This window comes from Megalopta genalis, chromosome 15, assembly GCF_051020955.1.
Source record: "Megalopta genalis isolate 19385.01 chromosome 15, iyMegGena1_principal, whole genome shotgun sequence".
NCBI classification, from domain to species: Eukaryota; Metazoa; Arthropoda; class Insecta; order Hymenoptera; family Halictidae; genus Megalopta; species Megalopta genalis.
In genome coordinates this window covers 3618034-3639145 of record NC_135027.1, presented here as the reverse complement: position 1 = coordinate 3639145, position 21112 = coordinate 3618034, and the positions used below count along the sequence as shown (strand labels likewise).

General features: G+C 40.7%; 3 protein-coding genes across 10 annotated transcripts in view; 2 read left to right on the top strand and 1 right to left on the bottom strand.

Annotated features, from left to right (window-relative positions):
• Window positions 1–158: 158 nt before the first annotated feature.
• mRpL21 (mitochondrial ribosomal protein L21) lies at window positions 159–1682 on the top strand. 2 transcript variants are annotated; one of them, XM_076526552.1, is made up of 4 exons: window positions 159–179; window positions 899–1027; window positions 1108–1428; window positions 1504–1682. In XM_076526552.1, the coding sequence occupies exons 2-4, from the start codon at window positions 916–918 to the stop codon at window positions 1602–1604; spliced, it is 534 nt and encodes a 177-aa protein (XP_076382667.1). In that variant the 5' UTR covers window positions 159–179; window positions 899–915; the 3' UTR covers window positions 1605–1682. The 2 variants fall into 2 exon arrangements, with proteins under 2 accessions (XP_076382667.1, XP_033341494.2); XM_033485603.2 differs by lacking the exon at window positions 159–179 and adding an exon at window positions 483–639.
• A 3174-nt stretch (window positions 1683–4856) lies between these two features.
• Window positions 4857–17220, top strand: ringer (tubulin polymerization-promoting protein ringmaker). Of its 3 annotated transcripts, none has more exons than XM_033485696.2 (4): window positions 4857–5068; window positions 12132–12504; window positions 13221–13353; window positions 15252–17220. In XM_033485696.2, exons 2-4 carry the CDS (start codon window positions 12140–12142, stop codon window positions 15432–15434), a joined length of 681 nt encoding a protein of 226 aa, XP_033341587.1. In that variant the 5' UTR covers window positions 4857–5068; window positions 12132–12139; the 3' UTR covers window positions 15435–17220. The 3 variants fall into 3 exon arrangements, with proteins under 3 accessions (XP_033341587.1, XP_033341586.1, XP_033341585.2); XM_033485695.2 differs by having other exon boundaries at window positions 4858–5027; XM_033485694.2 differs by lacking the exon at window positions 4857–5068 and adding an exon at window positions 6838–7835.
• A 509-nt stretch (window positions 17221–17729) lies between these two features.
• rols (zinc-RING finger and ankyrin repeat domain-containing protein rolling pebbles) overlaps window positions 17730–21112 on the bottom strand; it is an 87165-nt gene continuing 83782 nt past the window's right edge. For all 5 annotated transcript variants that reach the window (XM_076526540.1, XM_076526538.1, XM_076526541.1 and 2 more), the window contains 2 exons: window positions 20286–20705; window positions 17730–19820 (listed from right to left, as the gene is read on the bottom strand). In XM_076526540.1, coding sequence (XP_076382655.1) covers window positions 19518–19820; window positions 20286–20705 — 723 coding nt within the window. In that variant the 3' untranslated portion in view covers window positions 17730–19517. The remainder of the gene's footprint in view (window positions 19821–20285; window positions 20706–21112) is intronic.

Sequence of the window (21112 nt, the reverse complement as noted above, 5' to 3'; positions counted from 1 at the left end):
ACACTTTAAGAATGCGAACATCAAATATTCAAGTAGGAGTTCCGTTTCTTTGGCATATCGATTTGAACCGGGACTATCAATCAAATGTACAACATCATGTCTTCTGCGAGCCTTATCAATATTGCTTTTAAATCGTATGTGAAATATTGTAATGCTGACCCATTGATTTTTAATATTAGGTAACAATTAAAAACAAATAACTTGTAGACGTTTAGTCAAGTTTTAGATTACCACTATAATAATTTTATGACATCATTCTATTTATTTTTAAGCACGAGCATGTCGGAAATTATCATATTCGAAAATTTCCCGCTGAGCTATCCAGTTTGCGTGTTCTGTAATTTTTGTTATGAAAGCAACTTTATTTGCATATAATAATTGCTGTCTCCGGTTTCGTAAGATTTAACTATCATCTTGTTAATGATGTTAAGAATTTTTTAATTCAATCATAATCCGTAATCATCATGCTTTTGATGTAATTATGTATGTACATACCTAGTATGTACATACTTGCATACCTACATATGTGTGTGTAAATCATGGCGACCCTGGCCGGTTTCTCGAGACTATTTAATTTTGCCACGAATACTTGTATCAGAAGAATTAAACCAATTTCAATCTATAAACAGTATTACCCAGGTTTGTTAATCTATCGTTTAGAAATAAGAAACAATTACTTATTTTTTGTTTACAAGCAAATCGAAGTTACATAACCTCGCTTTTGAGTTCAATCATTAATATTATGGAAGAAATAATAATAATAATGCATAACTAATTTTTATCGCTTTCGGCATGACATGATAATATGATAACAGAGGGACATTTATTTATACAATTTTACAACAATTTTTCTTCGATAGCGTAAAATATTGTATTCATTATTTTGTTTTTTTTACAGCGCTGAAGTTATGGAACATGGAAGTAGCTGGGTACAAAACAATCAAGCAAATGCCTTGGTTTCGTGAGCCACCAAGTTATCAAGAAAGAGTCATCGAGAATACTGAAGAAATGGAAAAAGCTGCTTCTGGTTGATATTTATATGCACATATTAATTACTGTGTACATTCGTTCTGTTAACGTATCTAATAACATCTTCTTTATTTACAGATGTGCTAAGTGAAATTAACAAACAAATAGCTACCAACACAACTGGCCGTTTATTTGCAGTTGTGCACGTGGGAGGACAACAGTTTAAAGTAACAGAGAGCGATGTCATAATCATTAGTGGCCACTGGCCTCCCCAACCAGGAGAAAAAATAAAATTAGAGAAAGTATTAGTTGTTGGCAGTAAAGATTTCTCCTTAATTGGAAGGCCAGTTTTAAATAGGGAACTGGTATCGGTTGATGCAACAGTTGTACAGAAAACATTGTCCCACACAATCACTCGTTTTAGAATGAAACGAAGGAAACAATTTCGCAGACTGAACTGTAAGTGACTTATAAACTCGGTGTGTATGGTCGTCCTGTCATAAATAAGTTATATAACATATACTTATTCTACAGTTATGAGAGAACACCGGACAATGTTAAGAATAACTTCAATTACCATCGAAGGAGACGTAGATGAGACGAAAGAAGTGGAAGGCTTGAATAGAATATATTGAACATTATAGAACTATATATATATTATCAAAACAAATTCATAAAAATAGCAGCAGTAATAAATTCCATATTATTTTATACCCACTTTTTGATATCTTTAAATAGCGCGCGATACGTTATAAAATACAAAATGACAAATAATATCGTTAACATACCATACCGTGATAGTGGGGGCCTCTCGTGGAGAAAAAGTAAAGCTTCGTTTAATGTCCGTACAGCGCCAATTGGGGTAGTGGCAAACTGCTAGCCAAAATTGCCAACAGTCGAATTTGGCGAACAGTTTGAGCGTTTTGCAATTGGCGCTGTACGGACCCCGTAAGTCAGTTCCAAATGTTGTCACAAGTGGCAGCACTAGTACCCTTTTCCGCGGTTTATATGAATTCTATTACTGTACATTAATAATAATCTTAAAAAAATAAAGCAAATCAAGAAGAAAACAAGAAAGATAATAGGAAACGATTATAAACTACGAAGAAGAAGAAACGATAAGATCTAATTTGTAGTCTAGAATGTTGTTCATAAACACGACTTCTGTGTGAGAGATGACGTTTTATATTTTATTAAAATATAACAATATAATTGTTATTATAGCAATTATTATAATTATAATTAATTATAATAATTGCTATAATAGAAATTATATTGTTAATGCAATTTAGATTGTATAAATTTATATTGTTATGCAATTATATTAAATATAATTGCTAATATAGCAATTATTTATTGCTCTCTTGTTCTTGCTCCAATTTAACAACACCCGTTCTTGATTGCAATCACACTCCACTCACACGATACTTATACACTGCTTTCAATAACTGCACGAATGTGGGACATTTTATTGGCAATAGGCTCGAACAGGTTGCTCGATAGCGTTGTCGATTGTCGCGTCTGATCGCGGCCGTCTCATTCTATTGCGCACATTATCGTGCAACAAGCGTTATCGTTTATATGCACCGTGCAACAAGTCCTTCAGCTGAATGTGAATTTCACTTGACAATAGGTTCAACGCGATGTATGCACCGCAGCTGTCATATTTATTTGGAGACTGTCCTGTACGCCTTTATTTGTTGCAAGCTTAATAAATCGCGGTTCTCGTACACCGTTTTTCTTATCAGATGGTTACGCCATCGTTTATAAATAAATACAGCACCTGTTAGCTTGAAATCGTGCGTTTCCGTTGACGTTCTACACGACCATTCGTAAACTATAAAGATAGCAGGATAAACACATAGATAAATATTTATTATATCGAATCTCTAATCAAACAGTTGATATTATATTTGAACGGTAATTCACCGATTCTCGTTTCTCTGCAAACGACCGCCATCCGACTATGATAAACACGTTTATCGAAGCAACTTTGTTACCTGGCGCACCTTTATTTGTTCACCGTTGTACATAGATACCTTTTATTTTGTTCATAGTACACGTTATTCATGGTGTCGGGTAATTTATGCAGTAGGCTGTGATTCATAGTTTGCCCGGTGTTGACAGTCGAAAACAGGCTGACCGGTCTATTCAACGTCATCCACAGCCTCGATCGAACACAAAAGAAGTTTTACTTTCGAGCTAAATGGGGTGGATATAAGTGGCGAAGGTATAAACCCATCCGACTGGTACGACGCACCGTTGAGTCATACCACTTATACCTCCAGGTACACTCGTAGAAAAGTTAACGCGAGACCCTTTTGGCTTCGGAACGGGGTCAAGGATATACCTGGAGGTCGGTCCCAGTTCTAGCAGAGCTATTTTCAAAGGGCACGTATTCGACAGTCATCGATTCTGACGCGAACGCTCGAGCTTGCTATCATGCTGCATCCGGTAGCATATTTTCCATAGAACGCGAAATTAATAATATTTTCATCTCACACTCCGTCTACCAGAAATTTTCTACCGAATCGAAGGAATTTTTACTCTAGCCTAATCTTCGGCTATACCGTTTTCAACCCTTTGAAAAAACCCGCTAAGAATTATAAATATATCAATAAATGTATAATGTATATAATTTATGATTACATAATAAGAATAAATTAAATAGTTATATAATATATACATATATTTTATAATATCAAAATAATGTTTACATTGTCAATCCTGTGTGTTTATATTTAAACAGGGGTGGTAATTTATGCAGCACCGCTAAAAATTATAAATATATTAATATATAATATATAATACATACAATTTATAATTATATAATAAGAATAAATTATATAATTATATAATATATACGTATATTGTATAATATCAAAATAATGTTTACATTGTCAATCTTGTTTATATTTAAACAGGGGTGGTGGCTCTGAGGCACTGCTAAAAATTATAAATATATCAATATATAGTATATAATACATACAATTTATAATTATATAATTTTATAATATATACGTATACTGTATAATATCAAAATAATGTTTACATTGTCAATCCTGTTCATATTTAAACAGGAGTGGTGGCTCTGAGGCATTGCTAAAAATTATAAATATATGAATATATAATATATAATACATATAATTTATAATTATATAATATATACGTATATTGTATAATATCAAAATAATGTTTACATTGTCAATCCTATTTATATTTAAACAGGAGTGGTAGCTCTGAGGCACTGCTAAAAATTATAAATATATCAATATATAATATATAATACATACAATTTATAATTATATAATAAGAATAAATTATATAATTATATAATATATACATATACTGTATAATATCAAAATAATGTTTACATTGTCAATCCTGTTTATATTTAAACAGGGATGGTGGCTCTAAAGCACCGCTAAAAATTATAAATATATCAATATATAATATATAATACATATAATTTATAATAATATAATAAGAATAAATTATATAATTTATAATTATATAATAAAAATAAATTACATATTATATGCATATAATTATATAATATATGCATACAATGTATAATATTAAAATAATGTTTACATTGTCAATCCTGTTTATCTGCTCCTCCGAAATGATCCATTTTCGTGCGCAATCTGGCCGCGAGTTAGGGAAAAATTACTGCTGCATTTCGAACGCGATCGCTTTCGCGCGTGTCCCAAGTTTTCCGGAAAATGCAGCAGCCGCGTTATCAGCGTTGAACCATCGAATAGAACAACAGGGCCAGAAAAATAATGATTTTCCCGGCGTGGTTGAAGAAAGTAGGTGATAGCCGGGGACAGAGTCGAAGGTGTTGCCAGCGAAGGTGGGGATGATGGCGGCGTTGGTGGCAGAGGAAGCTCAGTATCGTTCTCAGTCTCATCCGGGCTGGAACCCACAGTGCCGCACGCGGCCCGAAATCCATCGAAGAGACCCGCGTTCTGTGCGTCGAACTGAAAAATCGATACCGGGTGCGTGGAAATATCGCCGAGCTAAAGGATTACCACGGCGCGACGGCTGACTGAAAGGTGAACAACGACTGTACAAGTTGCTCGTAGCCGACCAACGTGTATGCAGCATTATCGCTAATTACTATGCGACCCGATAACGCCGTTCCCCCGCGTTTATTATTCGATTATTTGCAGAGGCGACGCGATGCGGCCCCGGTTACGAAAACTTTCGTAACAATGCGCTCATTAGCATAGACGCGAGGCTCGTCCGGATAGATTGCCATTGAAATAAATTAATTCAGTTCTTGACGATTCCTCTTCGACGCGAAGAAACGTTCGCCGTAAATTACAACGATTTCTTGAACGAACGCCGTGCCCGAAAATCTGTTATCGCGATTACTGCGGATCTTTCTGCTGTTCCCGCAGCTTCTTCGCTTTGCACATGCGGTTAGCGCACGGAGATCCGCAGTCCAGCTGCATCTAATGCGTCGACCTTGTTTTTCAGTTCTTCTCGTCGGTCTTCTGCTTCGTGATAGAAAGAGGCGACGTCTCGAAGAAAGTCTGATAATTAATTGAAATGAAAAGTCTATTATCTGCGAGAGCGCTCGCAGTGATTTGACAGCGAATCTACGCCGCGCTATCGCTTCCATTTACGGAATCTCCCTGTTATCTATCTCTTTTCGAGCGGCGCCTACGACTACTACCTGCGCATTATCGAGTTAGGATTATCAATCCCGCGGCGTTATTGCCGTCGCCGCGGTTTTCGCTCGTTCGCGAGCCGCCGCGTACCTTTCGTGACGAAACTCGTCTATTTCGATGCGCGTCGTAACGCTGTTGACGCAATGTCCAAATAAAACTGCACGGAATCGCCGATAACGAGTGTCGCGAGCCCAGAAGCTTTTTCCAGGCAGTGCTTCGCCGCGAATAGCCAGCCGGCCTGCGAACCAGCAGCGTTCGCTAGCCGCTGATAACCATGATCGACGTTCGCCCAATAGACGACGGCTCGCGCGGCCAGTTCATTATCAGAGCTAACGATGCGGTCGCACGCGAATTTCGGGCCGAGAACCTGACGCATTTCTTCTGTCCACCCGACCGGAGGGGAAATCATATTTTCAGGAAAATCGCGCTTCGAGAGCGAAATCGGTTTCGAATCGGTTTCTGCTCTGTAACTTTATTCTACGATATTTTACGACCGCGCGAATTTCATTGAAAATTGAGCCGTTTATTTTGAAAGTGGCATAAGTCATTTTTTTTCCTTTTTTTTAATGAAAAGATATGGTTCGATTGTATTTAGTGTTACCATTAACTCGATTTTTTTGAAAAAGTGACTTATGCCACTTTCAAAATAAACGGCTCAATTAATGAAAGACCTTGGCGCGAGCTTAAATTAAAGATTCTTGGGGCGACACTCGCGGAATTCATTCAGCTTTCGATCTAGGAATGAATTGATGCAATAAGATGTAAACGAGATGCCGCCGTGATGCGGTTAAATCAACGTTGATGCGAAGCGAAGTCATTTTTCTTTAAATTCTTACGATTGTTCGAAGCATCGATCTTTTTTTTCACTTGCTTTTGTAAACTGTTTTCATGCAAATTAGGCTCATTGTAATTCGAACGGTGTTTTTTATTTACAGAATGTGCAATATTTATCGAATACGAGACATTTTGTACAACAGTGAACGCGAATTTTGATTCAAAGCTTATTAGAAGAAATCGTCTTGTCGACTGGATGCAGAATTGCCGAGAATAATTTCTACGAAATTGCTTAGCCGTTTCGATTTTTACGAATTTAACCTAACCGCTCCGAATTTTATAAACTGGTTCGATCGCTTCGGCCTTTTATCAAGTGACTTAACCGTTTCGATTTGTATGAAATCACTCGATCGTTTCGATTTGTACGGAAACGACTCGATCGTTTCTATTTTTATGAAACGGCTTAATCGTTTCAATTTTCCTGAAACGACTTAATCGTTTCAATTTTTCCCTGAAACGACCTAATCGTCTCGATTCCTATAAAATGCCCTCGACCGTTCCGATTTCTATAAAACGCCTCGATCGTTTCGTTTTTTACAAAACGGCTCAATCGTTTCGCTTTCTCCTGTCCTTTGCAAAATGTAATCGTATCAATTTCTATGAAATCACTCAATCGTCTCGATTTTTATGAACCGACCTAATCGTATCGTCTTTCCAGAAACGACTTGTTCGCTTCGATTCCCGTAAAACGGCTCTCGATCGTTTCGATTTCGATCAAAATGTCTCGATCGTCTCGAATATTTACAAAATAGCTCGATCGTTTCGTTATCTTTTCTTTTTCTTTTTTTTCCTACAAATTTTCTCATGGAACGACTTGATGGTTTCGCTCTGTATAAAATGTCTCGCCGTGAAATGAGTTTCCGAGAGAGGCAGCGACAAGAATCCGGACTCAATTAAACGTCCCGCGGCGTCGAAGGACGCCGTCGAGGGCCTCGCGATGGCGATTTTATTTTAATCGGTCGGTCGACGTCGTGCCGGTAGTCGGCGAGGACCCCCTATCGCTCTCATTTCGGCTGCAGCGAGGGGTGAAACGCGGCTCTGAAGATATATTGAGAGAGGGTGACTGCTGCGTGCTCCCCGAGCGAGCGGGATCGATAGAACACATGCGCCTTGCGGCACAGATTCCGGCCCGAAACAGCGCGTTCAACAGCTTTCCGAGAGTTGTACACAAAACCCGTTCAGTTTCCTGGCTCCGATTCGCTCGATCTGACCAAGCTGTCAGAGTTCGGCTCTCGGCGACGGTAATTCCGATTCGCCGATTCCTCTTCCGTCGTTTCACGCCGTTCGAACAGGATCGGGACCTTTTTTCGCATACGGTTTTCTCAAACCTCCTCCCCTTGGGCCTACGATTCGGTGAGTTTAGAGCAGCGTACAGATTTTAGAGTATCTTGAAAAATATATGCTGTCGCCGAGCTAATAATATTAATATCGATCCTAATATTAATTCTAATATTAATATCGAGTATTTTGGTGGTAACAGTCGCGAGGATTTCAATGGCAGATTTTATCCGAGAAATGGTAACGTCGCGCGCGATAGAAAATTCGAAGCGTTTTGCTCGTCGAGATGCTGTTCAGAACAGGGTCGGTGATTTTCGAATGTTTCGCGACACAATGGCCCGTGGACGCGTCGTTTATCGATAACGATATCGAGCTTGACAACAGATTATTAAGCTGACGTTTCGAACGAACGGTTTCAGAACGAATCCGTTTATCCAGGACGGTCCATTATTAGCAAAATGGTTTCTTCCTTGCGACTCTTTGCTAGGTTCCATCGAAACATCGACTCGTTTCGTTCGATTGCGTGCTGCACGAATGCAATGTTGAAACGATAATATAATAAAATAAGTATTAAAATAATAATAATTGAGAAATAATACGAGATAATTAATAATATAAAATAGTAATACAAAATGATTGATATAAAATAGTAATATAAAATACTTGATATAAAATAGCAATATAAAATAATAATACAAAATAATAATTGATATAAAATAGAAATATAAAATAATTAATATAAAATAGTAATATAAAATAATAATACAAAATAATTGATATAAAATAGTAATATAAAATAATAATACAAAATAATTGATATAAAATAGTAATATAAAATAATTAATATAAAATAATTGATATAAAATAGTAATATAAAATAATTAATATAAAATAGTAATATAAAATAATTAATATAAAATAGTAATATAAAATAATAATACAAAATAATTGATATAAAATAGTAATATAAAATAATAATACAAAATAATTAATATAAAATAATAATATAAAATAATAATACAGAATAATTGATATAAAATAGTAATATAAAATAGTAATATAAAATAATAATACAAAATAATTGATATAAAATAGTAATATAAAATAATTAATATAAAATAGTAATATAAAATAATTAACATAAAATAGTAACCTAAAATAATTATTACAAAACCATAATATAAAATGATCAATAATAACTAATAGTTAAAATAATAATATAAATAAACGTATCGATCGATCGAAGAGACGATTAACTTCGGAAACGCGATGTCGCGGAATCCCGCGTGTTTTCGAGCTCGCGGCACCCAGCGCGCATTAAGGAACGTCGACACCTGATCGGTATTACTTAATCGTGCCCCCCTCCCGCTTCCTGTTCCCTGATAATTGCGCTAACTCGCGGTCGCCGTAATCTCTATTTATAGTCGTGAAATAACATCGCCGGTCTTTATACTCCACATCATAGACCGCGGCATCTAGAATCGGCTCCGGTTCCGACGAAATCCCTCGGACAAAGTCTAACGTCCGAGCGTCCTCAGGTTTTTCGTGCCTCGCAATGCCGTTCATGAATTTAAAACGGTCGCTCGGGGCTGTTGATACAGCGGAGCAGGTCGCCGAATCACGTGGAAGTTCGAGCGCGTTTGTTGCAGGTATTCTTAAATCAACAGACGTTTCGAAATCACCGAAGCGTCGGAATTATTCGCTGTCCTCGGGGGGAGTAATTTTTAAATAACTTTAAAGATATTTACACACATTCGTACATTCGTACCATGTGCGTGTTTGGCCAGCGAACGTAATGAAATTCGTTCTTTTCGCGACGATGACTCGATAGTTCCGGACGCGGCGAGATAACCACGGCCTGACAGATAGAATGCAATCGTTTCGCGGCGCAAGATAAGCATTGTCGGTCGAAAGATAACACCTGCAATCATGTCAGCGACATCAGATTTATAGCAGCTGATTGGATCGTCGCGCGTTCGGTAGCAAAGGCCCGGAAACCATCAATGATTGATCGGGATGATCTAAGAACGATCGCATCATTTTCTATTTCTGTCTCAAACTCGGTTAACGAGACGATAACAATTGGACTGCGGATTTTATACATTTATGGCAGAAATGAATAGATCAATTATAAAAATTATAAAGCTAAAAATTTAGTTAAATTATATAAGTTAATCGTAATTAAAATTATATAAGATTATAAAACAATCCGAAGCTACTGTGATATCACCTTCGACTCATTCAAATGATTAAGAATAGAAATCAATTCCTGCGTATCTCCCGTATCGCGAAATTATCGCGGACAATTTTCCATACAAATCCGCCGTCTAATAATAACAATAATCGTACCACCGGCAATATTTGCTGAAACTTTAGAATCCGAATGAAAAAGTGAGAAAATTCTGAGGACGTTCGAACGTTCAACAAAGAAGGCGAGAGCTGCCGTTATAACGCGGAAGAAAACTGCTTAAGAAATCGTCGGTAAACGTCCGACGAGATCGCTCCGACGACTCAAGGGTAAATCGTTGCTCGAGCAGGTGCGGCACACTTTGTATTAATTAATGAATTTAGGTGTACACAGTCCCGGACGGAGGTGTTTGCGTAATACAGCAACAGTCGATCACATCGGAGAGCATCGACGACCCTCGATTCCTCATTAAAGCGGCAGCGTGAATTCGCGCGTAGGGAGCGCCTACGGGAATTATGTTAAATCGATAGCTCGCGTTACTTGACCCGAAAACGTCGTCGAGGGTGTCAAACGCTAATAGCGTGAACGGAGCTCCCGCACGTTTCACATTGTATCAAATCCTAGGCTACACTTGACCGTGACACGCGATCGCCTACCTCCGCGTGCACTGTCCGTCTCAAAAGACGTTGAAACGTTTACAGAACCATCGCGGAAACGATGGTCGACAGCTTTTCGCGAATATAGCGATTTTTTTGCCTGATTCGCGGTCGGATCGCGCGCGAAAATGGACGATTTGCGATGAGGATTATTCGAGGCTTGCGACACGTTTTTATAGTTACCGATTGGTCGACGATAAAAACGAGACGCGAGGCTCGAACAATCGTATCTCCTTCTTCTCTCTTCATCTATACGAAGCGCGAATTAGGGAGAAATTACTGTAACTCGGCCGATGAGAGTTAATGACCGACGGTTTCTCGCGAATATAGCGACTTTTGCCTGATTCGCGGTTGGATCGCGCGCGAAAATGGACGATTTGCGATGAGGATTATTCGAGGCTTGCGACACGTTTTTATAGTTACCGATTGGTCGACAACTATTGGGTTGGCAACTAAGTAATTGCCGATTTGTTCAATGAAATAAAAAATTTTTTTTACTTGGAACGAAGTTTAATCTGTAACGTATTTTCCATTTTGTTCGATGACCTTTTGCCATCTCTCTGACAACTTGAAAATTCCACGCTCGTAGAAAGTCTGATCTTTCTCGGCCAAAAACTGAGTTAAGTGAGATTTTACAGCGTCATCATCATTAAAAGTTTTACCACGAAGAGAGTTGTCCAGGGATCGAAATAAGTGGTAATCCGATGGCGCGAGATCAGGGCTATGTGGTGGGTGTAACATCAATTCCCAACCAATATCCATCAATTTTTGCCGAGCGGACAAATACGTGTGCGGCCTAGCATTGTTCTGCTGGAAAGTGACACCTTTACGATCGACCAATTCTGGTCGCTTTTCCTTGACCGCTGCATTCAATTTGTCCAGTTGCTAACATTCACGGATAATAAAAAATAACATAATAATAATAATAATAATAATAATAATTTTATAATATAACATTTACGGATATCATAAAAATGGGAGTGAGAGACATCTATAACTGCAATCGGCAATTACTTAGTTGCCAACCCAATATAAAAACGAGACGCGAGGCTCGAACGATCGTATCTCCTCCTTCCCTCTTCATCTATTCGCAGCGCGAATTAGGGAGAAATTACTGTAACTCGGCCGATGAGAGTTAATGACCGACAGTTTCCCGCGAATATAGCGATTTTTGCCTGATTCGCGGTCGGATCGCGCGCGAAAATGGACGATTTGCGAAGAGGATTATTCGAGGCTTGCGACACGTTTTTATTGTTACCGATTGTCGACGATAAAAACGAGACGCAAGGCTCGAACAATCGTATCTCCTCCTTCCCTCTTCATCTATTCGCAGCGCGAATTAGGGAGAAATTACTGTAACTCGGCCGATGGGAGTTAATCGGGCATCGTCGGTCCGCGTAAATTCGTCGAGAAATGGTTAACAAGTTGATAGATCGCGCGCCGTCTGTAACGAGAGCGCACAGGCGCCGAACGCGATGCTTTAGAAGACGTTTCAATTCGACGCGTTTCGATTCCTTGAACTTCCAGGACCAAGCATGCAAGCGGAGAAAACCGACACCGAGACCGAGAAGGTCGAGAAGAACCACGTCGAGGAGAAGAACGAGGCCAAGGTCGAGAAAAACGACGCTGACAAAGAGTCGGCCGAGGAGACGGTCGCGAACAAAACGGCGAGCTTGAAGATCGAAGACGACACCGGAAGCTCGACGCCGAGCAGCCCCGGCGCCGCGCACCCTGGAAGCTTCGTGGGCAACTTCAAAGCTTTCTCGAAATTCGGCGACTCGAAGAGCGACGGTAAGCTGATCACTCTGAGCCAGAGCGACAAATGGATGAAACAGGCTAAAGTGATCGACGGAAAGAAGATCACCACCACCGACACGGGGATTTACTTCAAGAAACACAAGCAAGTATACTCGTTGATCGCTGCGACCTTCTCGCGGCACGTTTTCTGACGGACGACGCACCGTTTACGCAACATCAAAATTGCCTGGGCTGGTTTTGGAAAACGTTCTTTATTACTATCTTTTTAATATTTTAAACATTCGCAGTTTATTTTTATTTTGTTGTATATCTTTTGTTTTTCTTTGAGAACAGACTAGGTGCTTGAGAAAGTAATTTAACTCGATGTAGGTGTTGGGAAACAGCAGCGATTATTTTGGTTTAACTATTAACGCGATTTTTAGAACAGTGATAATTTTGTCTAGGGTCGATACTTGGACTTTTAAATGACAATGATAATATTCAGGGTATTTTGTGTGGACATTTAGCCTGTTCGAAGGCCATTGGCCACGGTTTGAGAGAATTCCATCCGAAAACGCATTCAGTCCGCGATAAATTAACCCTCCGCACTCGAAGCCATTTTAAGTCTAAATCCAAAATATCTTTTGTTGACTTAGTGCATTTTATGCATATGAAATTGAGTCTTGTAACTCGTAAAAACGATTACGCTTTTAACAGTCTTTTAAGTAGAAAAAGCTTTAATAACGTAAACATTACTTTGCAATGAAATGATGTTTTTTTTAGTGGTGCTTCAGGGTCATGATTCGAGTGCGAAGGGTTTAACAATGCAGCCTAGAATAGGTCTCGTAATAACATATTCTGCCAATTTTTCATCGACAGATCGATGAAGCTGGGGATAGAACAGTACAAAGCCTTCTTAGACGAGCTAGCAAAAGCGAAGAAGGTCGACTTAGCAGAGATGAAGAAGAAAATGGGAACCTGCGGACCGCCCGGAGTAACGAGCAGCACCGCGGTGAGTGTTTCACGTTGAACACCAATTTCGCAAGTCGTTTCTCAATCGGATTTCAATGTTGCAAATCCACGATGTCGCGGACGCGCATTATGTAAACGTTAATCGATATCTATAAGCTGGCTCGCGATTTTATAAATTAATCTAGGCAAAGGTAACGCGCCTATTACCTTTCACGGCCTTGTCTGCGTCGCTGTCGACATCGACGATTTACGATGTCATCGCTGCTTGACCTTACAGAGCCATGGCCGACGGTAATAAATCTTAAACGAACGAGTGGCTACGCCCACGAATCGCAATCTTCGTTCTAATCAGCTGGACATTTTTTTTTCTTCAATTTGTAGAACACTCGTATGGAGAATCTTCCATCGCCATTTTTAACCCGATCAATGACGACGATTCCTGCTGGGTGGCTAAGTGTCCTTCGCTAATAAATAATTATCTTGTCATTCCCCCACCCCGATGCACCGCGACCCCATTTCTTTCGATCCATCATATTTCAGATTTCTCCCTGTATTTCTAGTTTGCACTACGGTTTCTCAATCTCTTCTGGCCCACAGCCAAGATTAAGACGTACATTAGGAGCGCTTTTTGTAGATAGTTGCAGATGCAGCGATTCACTTCTGCATCGGCTACGACAAAGCTCTGTTAATATTGTTCCTCTTCATTATTTTAAGAATTTCGCAGTATTAGGTTGCGTTCATAAGTCCTTTCGCGTTTTCTCGAAAGAATATATTTCAGCCTGATCTACCCTGTCAAAAAGTAGACACTTCCAGCTTTCATTTAAGCTAAATTTCACAGAAATAGCTCCATGGGAACATATCTTCAAATTTATCTGAACTTTTCCTTTGGAATCTTGCAAACCGCATAATGTCAGAGGTCGATTCCTCGATTCCCTCAGAATTGTCTCGTCATTCTATTGCAATCTAATCTACCCTGTCTCGAAGTAAACACTTCCAGCTTTCATTTAAGCTGAGTTGCACAGGAATAGCTTTACGGGAACATATCTTCAAATTCATCTGAACTTTTCCTTTCAAATCTTGTAAACCGCATGATGTCAAAGGTTGATTCCTCGATTCCCTCAGAATTGTCTCGTCATTCTATTGCAATCTAATCTACTCTGTCTCAAAGTAGACACTTCCAGCTTTTATTTAAGCTAAATTTCCCAGAAATAGCCCTACGTGAACATATCTTCAAATTTATCTGAACTTTTCCTTTGGAATCTTGCAAACCGCATAATGTCAGAGGTCGATTCCTCGATTCCCTCAGAATTGTCTCGTCATTCTATTGCAATCTAATCTACTCTGTCTCAAAGTAGACACTTCCAGCTTTTATTTAAGCTAAATTTCCCAGAAATATCCCTACGTGAACATATCTCCAGATTCATCAGAACTTTTCCCTTCAAATCTTGTAAACCCCATGACGTCAGAGGTCGATTCCTCGATTCCCTCAAAATTGTCTCGTCATTCTATTGCAATCTAATCTACTCTGTCTCAAAGTAGATACTTCCAGCTTTCATTTAAGCTAACTTTCCCAGAAATAGCCCTACGTGAACATATCTCCAGATTCATCAGAACTTTTCCCTTCAAATCTTGTAAACCCCAAGACGTCAGAGGTCGATTCCTCGATTCCCTCAGAATTGTCTCGTCATTCTATTGCAATCTAATCTACTCTGTCTCAAAGTAGACACTTCCAGCTTCCATTTAAGCTAAATTGCATAAAAATATCCCCATAGGAACATATCAAAAAATTCATCTGAACTATCGCTTTGAATTCGTGTAATTCTCCTTGTCCTTAATTAGGTGTCAGAGGTCCGCGATCGGACTTATTACGCATCATCAATCTATTATCTATTTATTGCTACTGCGACTACAATGAAGTACCATTTTCATTATTTCCAGGCCGGAAAGGCAGCCTCCGCAGTGGACAGGCTGACAGACGTCAGCAAGTACACCGGCTCCCACAAGCAGCGCTTCGACCAGACCGGAAAGGGCAAGGGGATCGCGGGCCGGAAGGACCTGCCGGACGAATCCGGCTACGTGCAGGGCTACCAGAACAAGGACACCTACAACAAGGCCCATTAACCCTCGATCGCTGGCTCCGGCGATGTCTTCGACATTCTGTTGTCCCGTCCACGTATTCCGCGCGACGCGATCGCGCCTCGTGTCCGTCAGGTTGTCCCGTCGGTGTTCGTTCCGGCGTTTGCCAATTAGCACCGCCGACAATCGAGGATCCGCGAGGTTCGCGAACGCGTCGATCGCTCGGACAACTGTCTGCCGATCTATTCCCAGTCCCGGCAAGGACACTCGTGAAAATCACGTCGAAAAACTTCTCGACCGATTTTCTCCGTCGAACTGGGATTCTGCGTCTTGAAGCTTCGGAATGCTAAACAGGGACTTATCCCAGACGTCCTTGCGCCGAATTGCTGTCGCGGACCTTGCAGAAACGACGGTCTCCGGATGGTAGTTTCTACGGCGCGAAGGACCGCAGGGATAACGTTTATCGGTACTGTTTTTGTTTTCGCTTCGAAGCGGCTTCAGACAGTTCGGACACTTTGACTCTCTGCAATCGTGCTTCGCTCCCTTGCGAATCACGGCTCACCGGGAAACCAGACGACAAATTGTCGGGTCGACGAGTCGCTTACGTTTCGAATGCAATTTCATTGAAAGTACATTTTCCTTCGTGCGTTTTGTATTAATATGTCTCCGATCTTATTTTGTTCCTCTATCGAACGCGCGTTGAACTGTTCAATTTGGTAGACCGTCGCAATCAACAAATTACAGGAAACGAACAATTTGTACAAATTTACTTACTTCAATTCAATCTGACAATTGAAACAACGCGATCTGCTAGATCGTGTGACCGAATTGAAAAATTTTAGACACGTTCGAGGGAGGAAGGAAAATCGCATTTTTAAGCGCAAGCGACGCCGCTTCGTCGACCCAGCACGCGAGAACTAAAAGCCAGGTGGTGAATGTTCCGTTGTTGCCGGTTTGTTTAACGATAATTTCGAATTTAATGCAACGACGGTCGAAGTCCGTTATCGTCGGTCGATGCACTCTTATTTTTTGTCTTATTTCTTCTTTTTTATTCGTTGTATAATATACCTACTATTTCGCAGTCTACGCCGGTTTCGCGTTCGTTTCAAGTCTTTTGTATGATCGACCATGGCGGTCGGGGTGCTCGCCGCCATTTTGACAAGCGGCGGCCGAGATACGAACGTCGTCTCGCTCGATTCGCAATAATGTACAGTCGATGAAACCACGTGTCGGGTGTAATTGATAAAAACGAATTTGTGATTGTTCTTACGGCATCCGCATTGCATAATAACATGTGATTATGATATGTATATGTATACGTAACCGATTAAAGTGTACTTAAAACGTGGCTACCGCGGGTAGCGGCGGGTTCGAGACCAAAATCCGTGACTTGGTACTAACTCTCGGAGAATATTGTTCTGTAAGATACGAGAAAAAGGAAGAAAAAGGAGATGCGAAAAAAGATGGACACGGTGTGGGGGGGCTCTGTTGCTTTCGCGAACCGCCGAGAGCGACACGAAAGCTTTCACGTTAGGGGTGTCATCCTTCTAGCCTATTTTCTACATGCGTCGTCGTTTCGAGATAAATCGCCGCCGATTCCGAGCTTCCGGTGTCATGTGTTACGATTTTCAACAATTTCTGGGGGACCGTGTCTCGTCACCCCCGCGCGCGCGCGCGCGCACCACGGTCCCCGTTCTACCCGTAATGCACTATACGAATTCTCTAATCGATGTACACTACACTACTTTAGGGGACAGCGTCGAGAAAACAGCGTTTCTCTCGAACGAACAAGTCGTCTTTATTCGGGGTAATAAAGAAGAGTTGAAAGAAATCTGTCACTATCGATTCACTCGTTCGCGAACTCCTCTTTGCGGCGATAAACAGAACACGCGTTGCCCGATTGACCGACATCGGAATTTTCAGAATACATTGCCTTCGGATTTAAATACGCGAGATACAGGAAAAGAAAAATATAGAGGTTTTCATTAATGAAATTTGGAATTGTTGAAATTAAAACTTGATGAACAAACGCTTCTTCTTTAAAAAAGAAAAAGAAAGAAAACAGAAGCAAAGATATCCAGATATTTATATATATATAATTAAGATTCTTTATCGCGTCTGCTCCATTAAAAATTGTCGTAAACAACAAAACAATGTAAAAAAAACAATCTAGAAAATGTCGAACCAAATATTCTGCGTATCTCCGCAACAGCAAATTTCCCAGACCTCTCAAAGGACCACCTTACCTCCGCCATGCTCCTTCTCCAGGCTCCCAAAAGTAGACGGTAACGTAACAGACAAAGCAGATCGTACAATGAAAATGACCAGAAAACGACGACGTCGTCGAAAAGTTTCGTTTATTTCGGACCTCTGTGCTCCAGTGCAGAGACAACTAACATCGCAGAAAGCGGATGCGATTTTCTGTCTATTAAAATACAAATCGGAGGGAGGTCGTCGATCGGTGGCCATAGATCGGATCCAGGATCGTTGGATCGCGACCTGGTTGCAGAGGAATAGGTGTAATTAAATGCTTGGCAAGCGAGTCCGTTTTCTAAATACATTGATCGACGAGATCGTCGAGTGGCTCGTTTAACACGGTTCTCGTCAGCGATCGGATAATTTCCTAACAGTGGAATACGCACTCGAGAACCAGTCACCGGACGAGTCTGCTCGTCGTTCGTTCTCTTGCTTTCTCTTTTTTTTGCTCATTTTCATTCGTTTCGTGCACACAATTGTTCACGGCGTGGTTTGTTTAAAAAAGGAAAAGAATACTGAGAGAAACAATGAGATAGATAGATAGATAGATAGATAGAGAGAAATAGGAAACAGAATTAAATAACGTTCATTAAATTACAACGACACTAGAAACCAATCATCATACGCGTGATATAATACAAATATTTATATATATATATATATACTATTTATATATAGAAAAATGTATATATCGTGGGATCAGGACCCCCAGACCTTTAAGAACGCTTTAGATTGGGAAAAGTCGGAGGGTTCCGTGGCTGGGATGGTTTAGGGGGTGTTCTAGCCTAGAGATCATAATAAATACAATTTTCTTGTAGTAGTTTTTTGAGTGGCAGCATTTTGAAAGGTCTTAAATTAGCACCTCTGGGTTATCAAAATGAACAGAGTTATTGTATCAGGTTGGCTAATAAACCATTGCGTTTTTCCGTATTGCAATCTATGGGGAAAAAACGCAATGGCTTATTGGCCAACCGAATAATTTAATCAGCTGCAGTCGAATGGCTACTTCACTCAAAATCGCTACTTGATTTATCAAAAGAACTTTGAAGGAGTCAACTGTTAAAAATGCAAGTGTTCTACGAGCATATTTCACGCATCTCGAAATCAGTTCAGTGGATTTAGATTTAGGCTAGGACACCGTCTAAAAATGCTCATGCTTGGCCAGTCGGCGAATCTCGAGATCGCAGGTTCGAGTCCCGCTCGCCCGGTCCCACTTTTTCCTAGGATCTTACAATATATTAAACTCTGTGCTCGATCAGCGATCGAGATCATCGTACAAAAAAAAAAAAGAAAAAACAAAACCCTACACGGTCATGCAATACAATTGCAGAAAAAGAGGCGCGCGCGCGAGATCGACGTGATCGAACACCGTTTGCACCCCGAAACCCCGAGACTGTTCCGCGAATACCAAAACTAATTAACATAAAACTTAACATAAAAGACGCGATAATACCTTGAACTTCCAAAAACGATGTATGAATGTTCGGAACAGTTGTCTCGGGGAGGGGCAAACGGTGCCCTGCACGCCGACCGGAAGTACGGGTAGAGCCAGCTTCGCGTTTCAGAAGCGGCGACAACAGGAATCTCTTCGAGTGCGCGCAATACGCGACGAAAAATCGAATGAAACATCCCGGCGTGGATCGCTGTGCGTCCTTCAGGACCCGTTTCGAAGTGTCCTTCAACTAAAGACAGTGCATCCTGAAGGACCAGGCATATCGCGTGACCGCGATTTCGTTTCGTTTGCGGTCGATAGAATCGCTCGTAGATGATCGAGCGCTCGTCGAGTACGATCTAGGACGGCTTAAGCGTGCCACCTAAAGAAAACAGATTGTCCGAAACAGTTCGAGTGGTGTCTCGAATGAAGACAGAGTCTTATAGCTCCGTGAGAGTGTCCACCGATGCCCGGAGCCTGGACCTGTTCGAGGAGTCGCAGGTTCCTTTGCTGGTCCCCAAACCGTCCAATCTGGAGATGATCTCATCTCTCAAGGCAACGAGGACGCGGCGATCCTGCCTGTTCTGGGGTGGAGCAATCTGCAGAGCCTCCTGGACATCGGACAGAGCATCCTCCAGCAGTCCCGAGTCGACGCGAGCCTTCGCCCTGGCGTAGAAGGCCTCGTAGGACACTGGCCGAACCTTTAGAGCCTCGTCAGCGAGCTCGATTGCTTCCGCACATTCCTGCAACCATGAATCGCAAGGGTTTAATCATCTGTCAGGTCATAGTAATGCCCCTCAATGTTCATGCAAACTACTTTTTCATTTTAATATATATCTATCATATCTATCATATTTATATTATTTACTTTTTTTATATTTTATTTATTACTATTTCATCTTATTTTACTTTTTCCATTTTACCGACAAGAATTTAATCTTGACAAGAACCCATCAGTTTTGAAAGGCGTCTGTTCATAACAGAGTCTACAAGAAAAGAAACAAATGTAATAGAACTACAAAATTCGCATCCTGCAGATAAAATGCAAATTAATATAGAAAGTTCAATCATAGATCGTAGACTCGGTTTCCAAGAACAGAAACTTCAGCGCTTTCGCTCTGAACGGGCGTTTCTCTTGCTTTTTTTTTGTCGAAGAAAGAAGAACTCGAAGAGGAGACGCAGTTCGCCAACTCGACCGGCCAACTTACATTCATCTTGCGCTTGCATCGACTAAGGTTGAGCAAGAAATTCAGCCGTAGTTGCGCGAACGTCTGCAGCTGCAGCATCATGTGGTCGTGCTCCTGACCCTGGCAGTCTTCCTCCGGCGACACGGGGAACTTCCTCAGGGCGTAGGCGTACCTGTGCGACGCCTCCTTCAGCCTGTTCTTCCGGTACAGCACGTTCCCGTCCTCGAGCAGCTTGTTCAAGAGGATCAGAAGCACGTCGGGCTTCCCGGCAGCCATCGCCCAGGTGGCCGGGCCCAGTTTAGCACCCCGCCGCAGGAAACACTGCACCACGGGGATGTTTCGGCAGCCTATGGCTCGGTCCAATGGTCGCATGCCGTGAAGGTCCACGTGTTCCACCGCGGCTCCCTTTTCCAGCAGCAGTTGCACCAATTTCGGATTGCCCTGGATACATGGACTAATTATGTAGACCCTCTTTCGCAGCAACAATGTTAGATGAAGCGCGTTTCTCTTGTCTCCGATAATAAGGAGATATTTTTTTGGTTTGAACTGGCGGACACAGTAACAGGGAAGGAGCCGGTTACTGTGGGATGATCAATTGCTTTGCCTTTGATTTGTTTTTGGACACAATCTATTCTTTATTCATCGCATAAGCACATTAAATTGTGTTATTAGGAAGTAAACGAAATGAAAGAATAATTTACTTTGTATTTATCGAATAAGACATATTAAATTAACTAAATAAATAGACGAAATAAAAGAATAGAAGAATTGAAAGGTTTAATACGTCTTATTCGATAAATATAAAGTTAATCATGCCCGAAAACAAACCAAAGGCACAGCAATTGGTC

Coding starts and splice junctions, on each gene's coding strand:
- mRpL21 (XM_033485603.2), top strand. CDS start 540: ATGGCGACCCTGGCCGGTTTCTCGAGACTATTTAATTTTGCCACGAAT. Junction 1,028..1,107: donor AATGGAAAAAGCTGCTTCTG/GTTGATATTTAT, acceptor CTTTATTTACAG/ATGTGCTAAGTGAAATTAAC. Junction 1,429..1,503: donor ACAATTTCGCAGACTGAACT/GTAAGTGACTTA, acceptor CTTATTCTACAG/TTATGAGAGAACACCGGACA.
- ringer (XM_033485694.2), top strand. CDS start 7,586: ATGCGCCTTGCGGCACAGATTCCGGCCCGAAACAGCGCGTTCAACAGC. Junction 7,836..12,131: donor CCCCTTGGGCCTACGATTCG/GTGAGTTTAGAG, acceptor TTGAACTTCCAG/GACCAAGCATGCAAGCGGAG. Junction 13,354..15,251: donor GAGTAACGAGCAGCACCGCG/GTGAGTGTTTCA, acceptor CATTATTTCCAG/GCCGGAAAGGCAGCCTCCGC.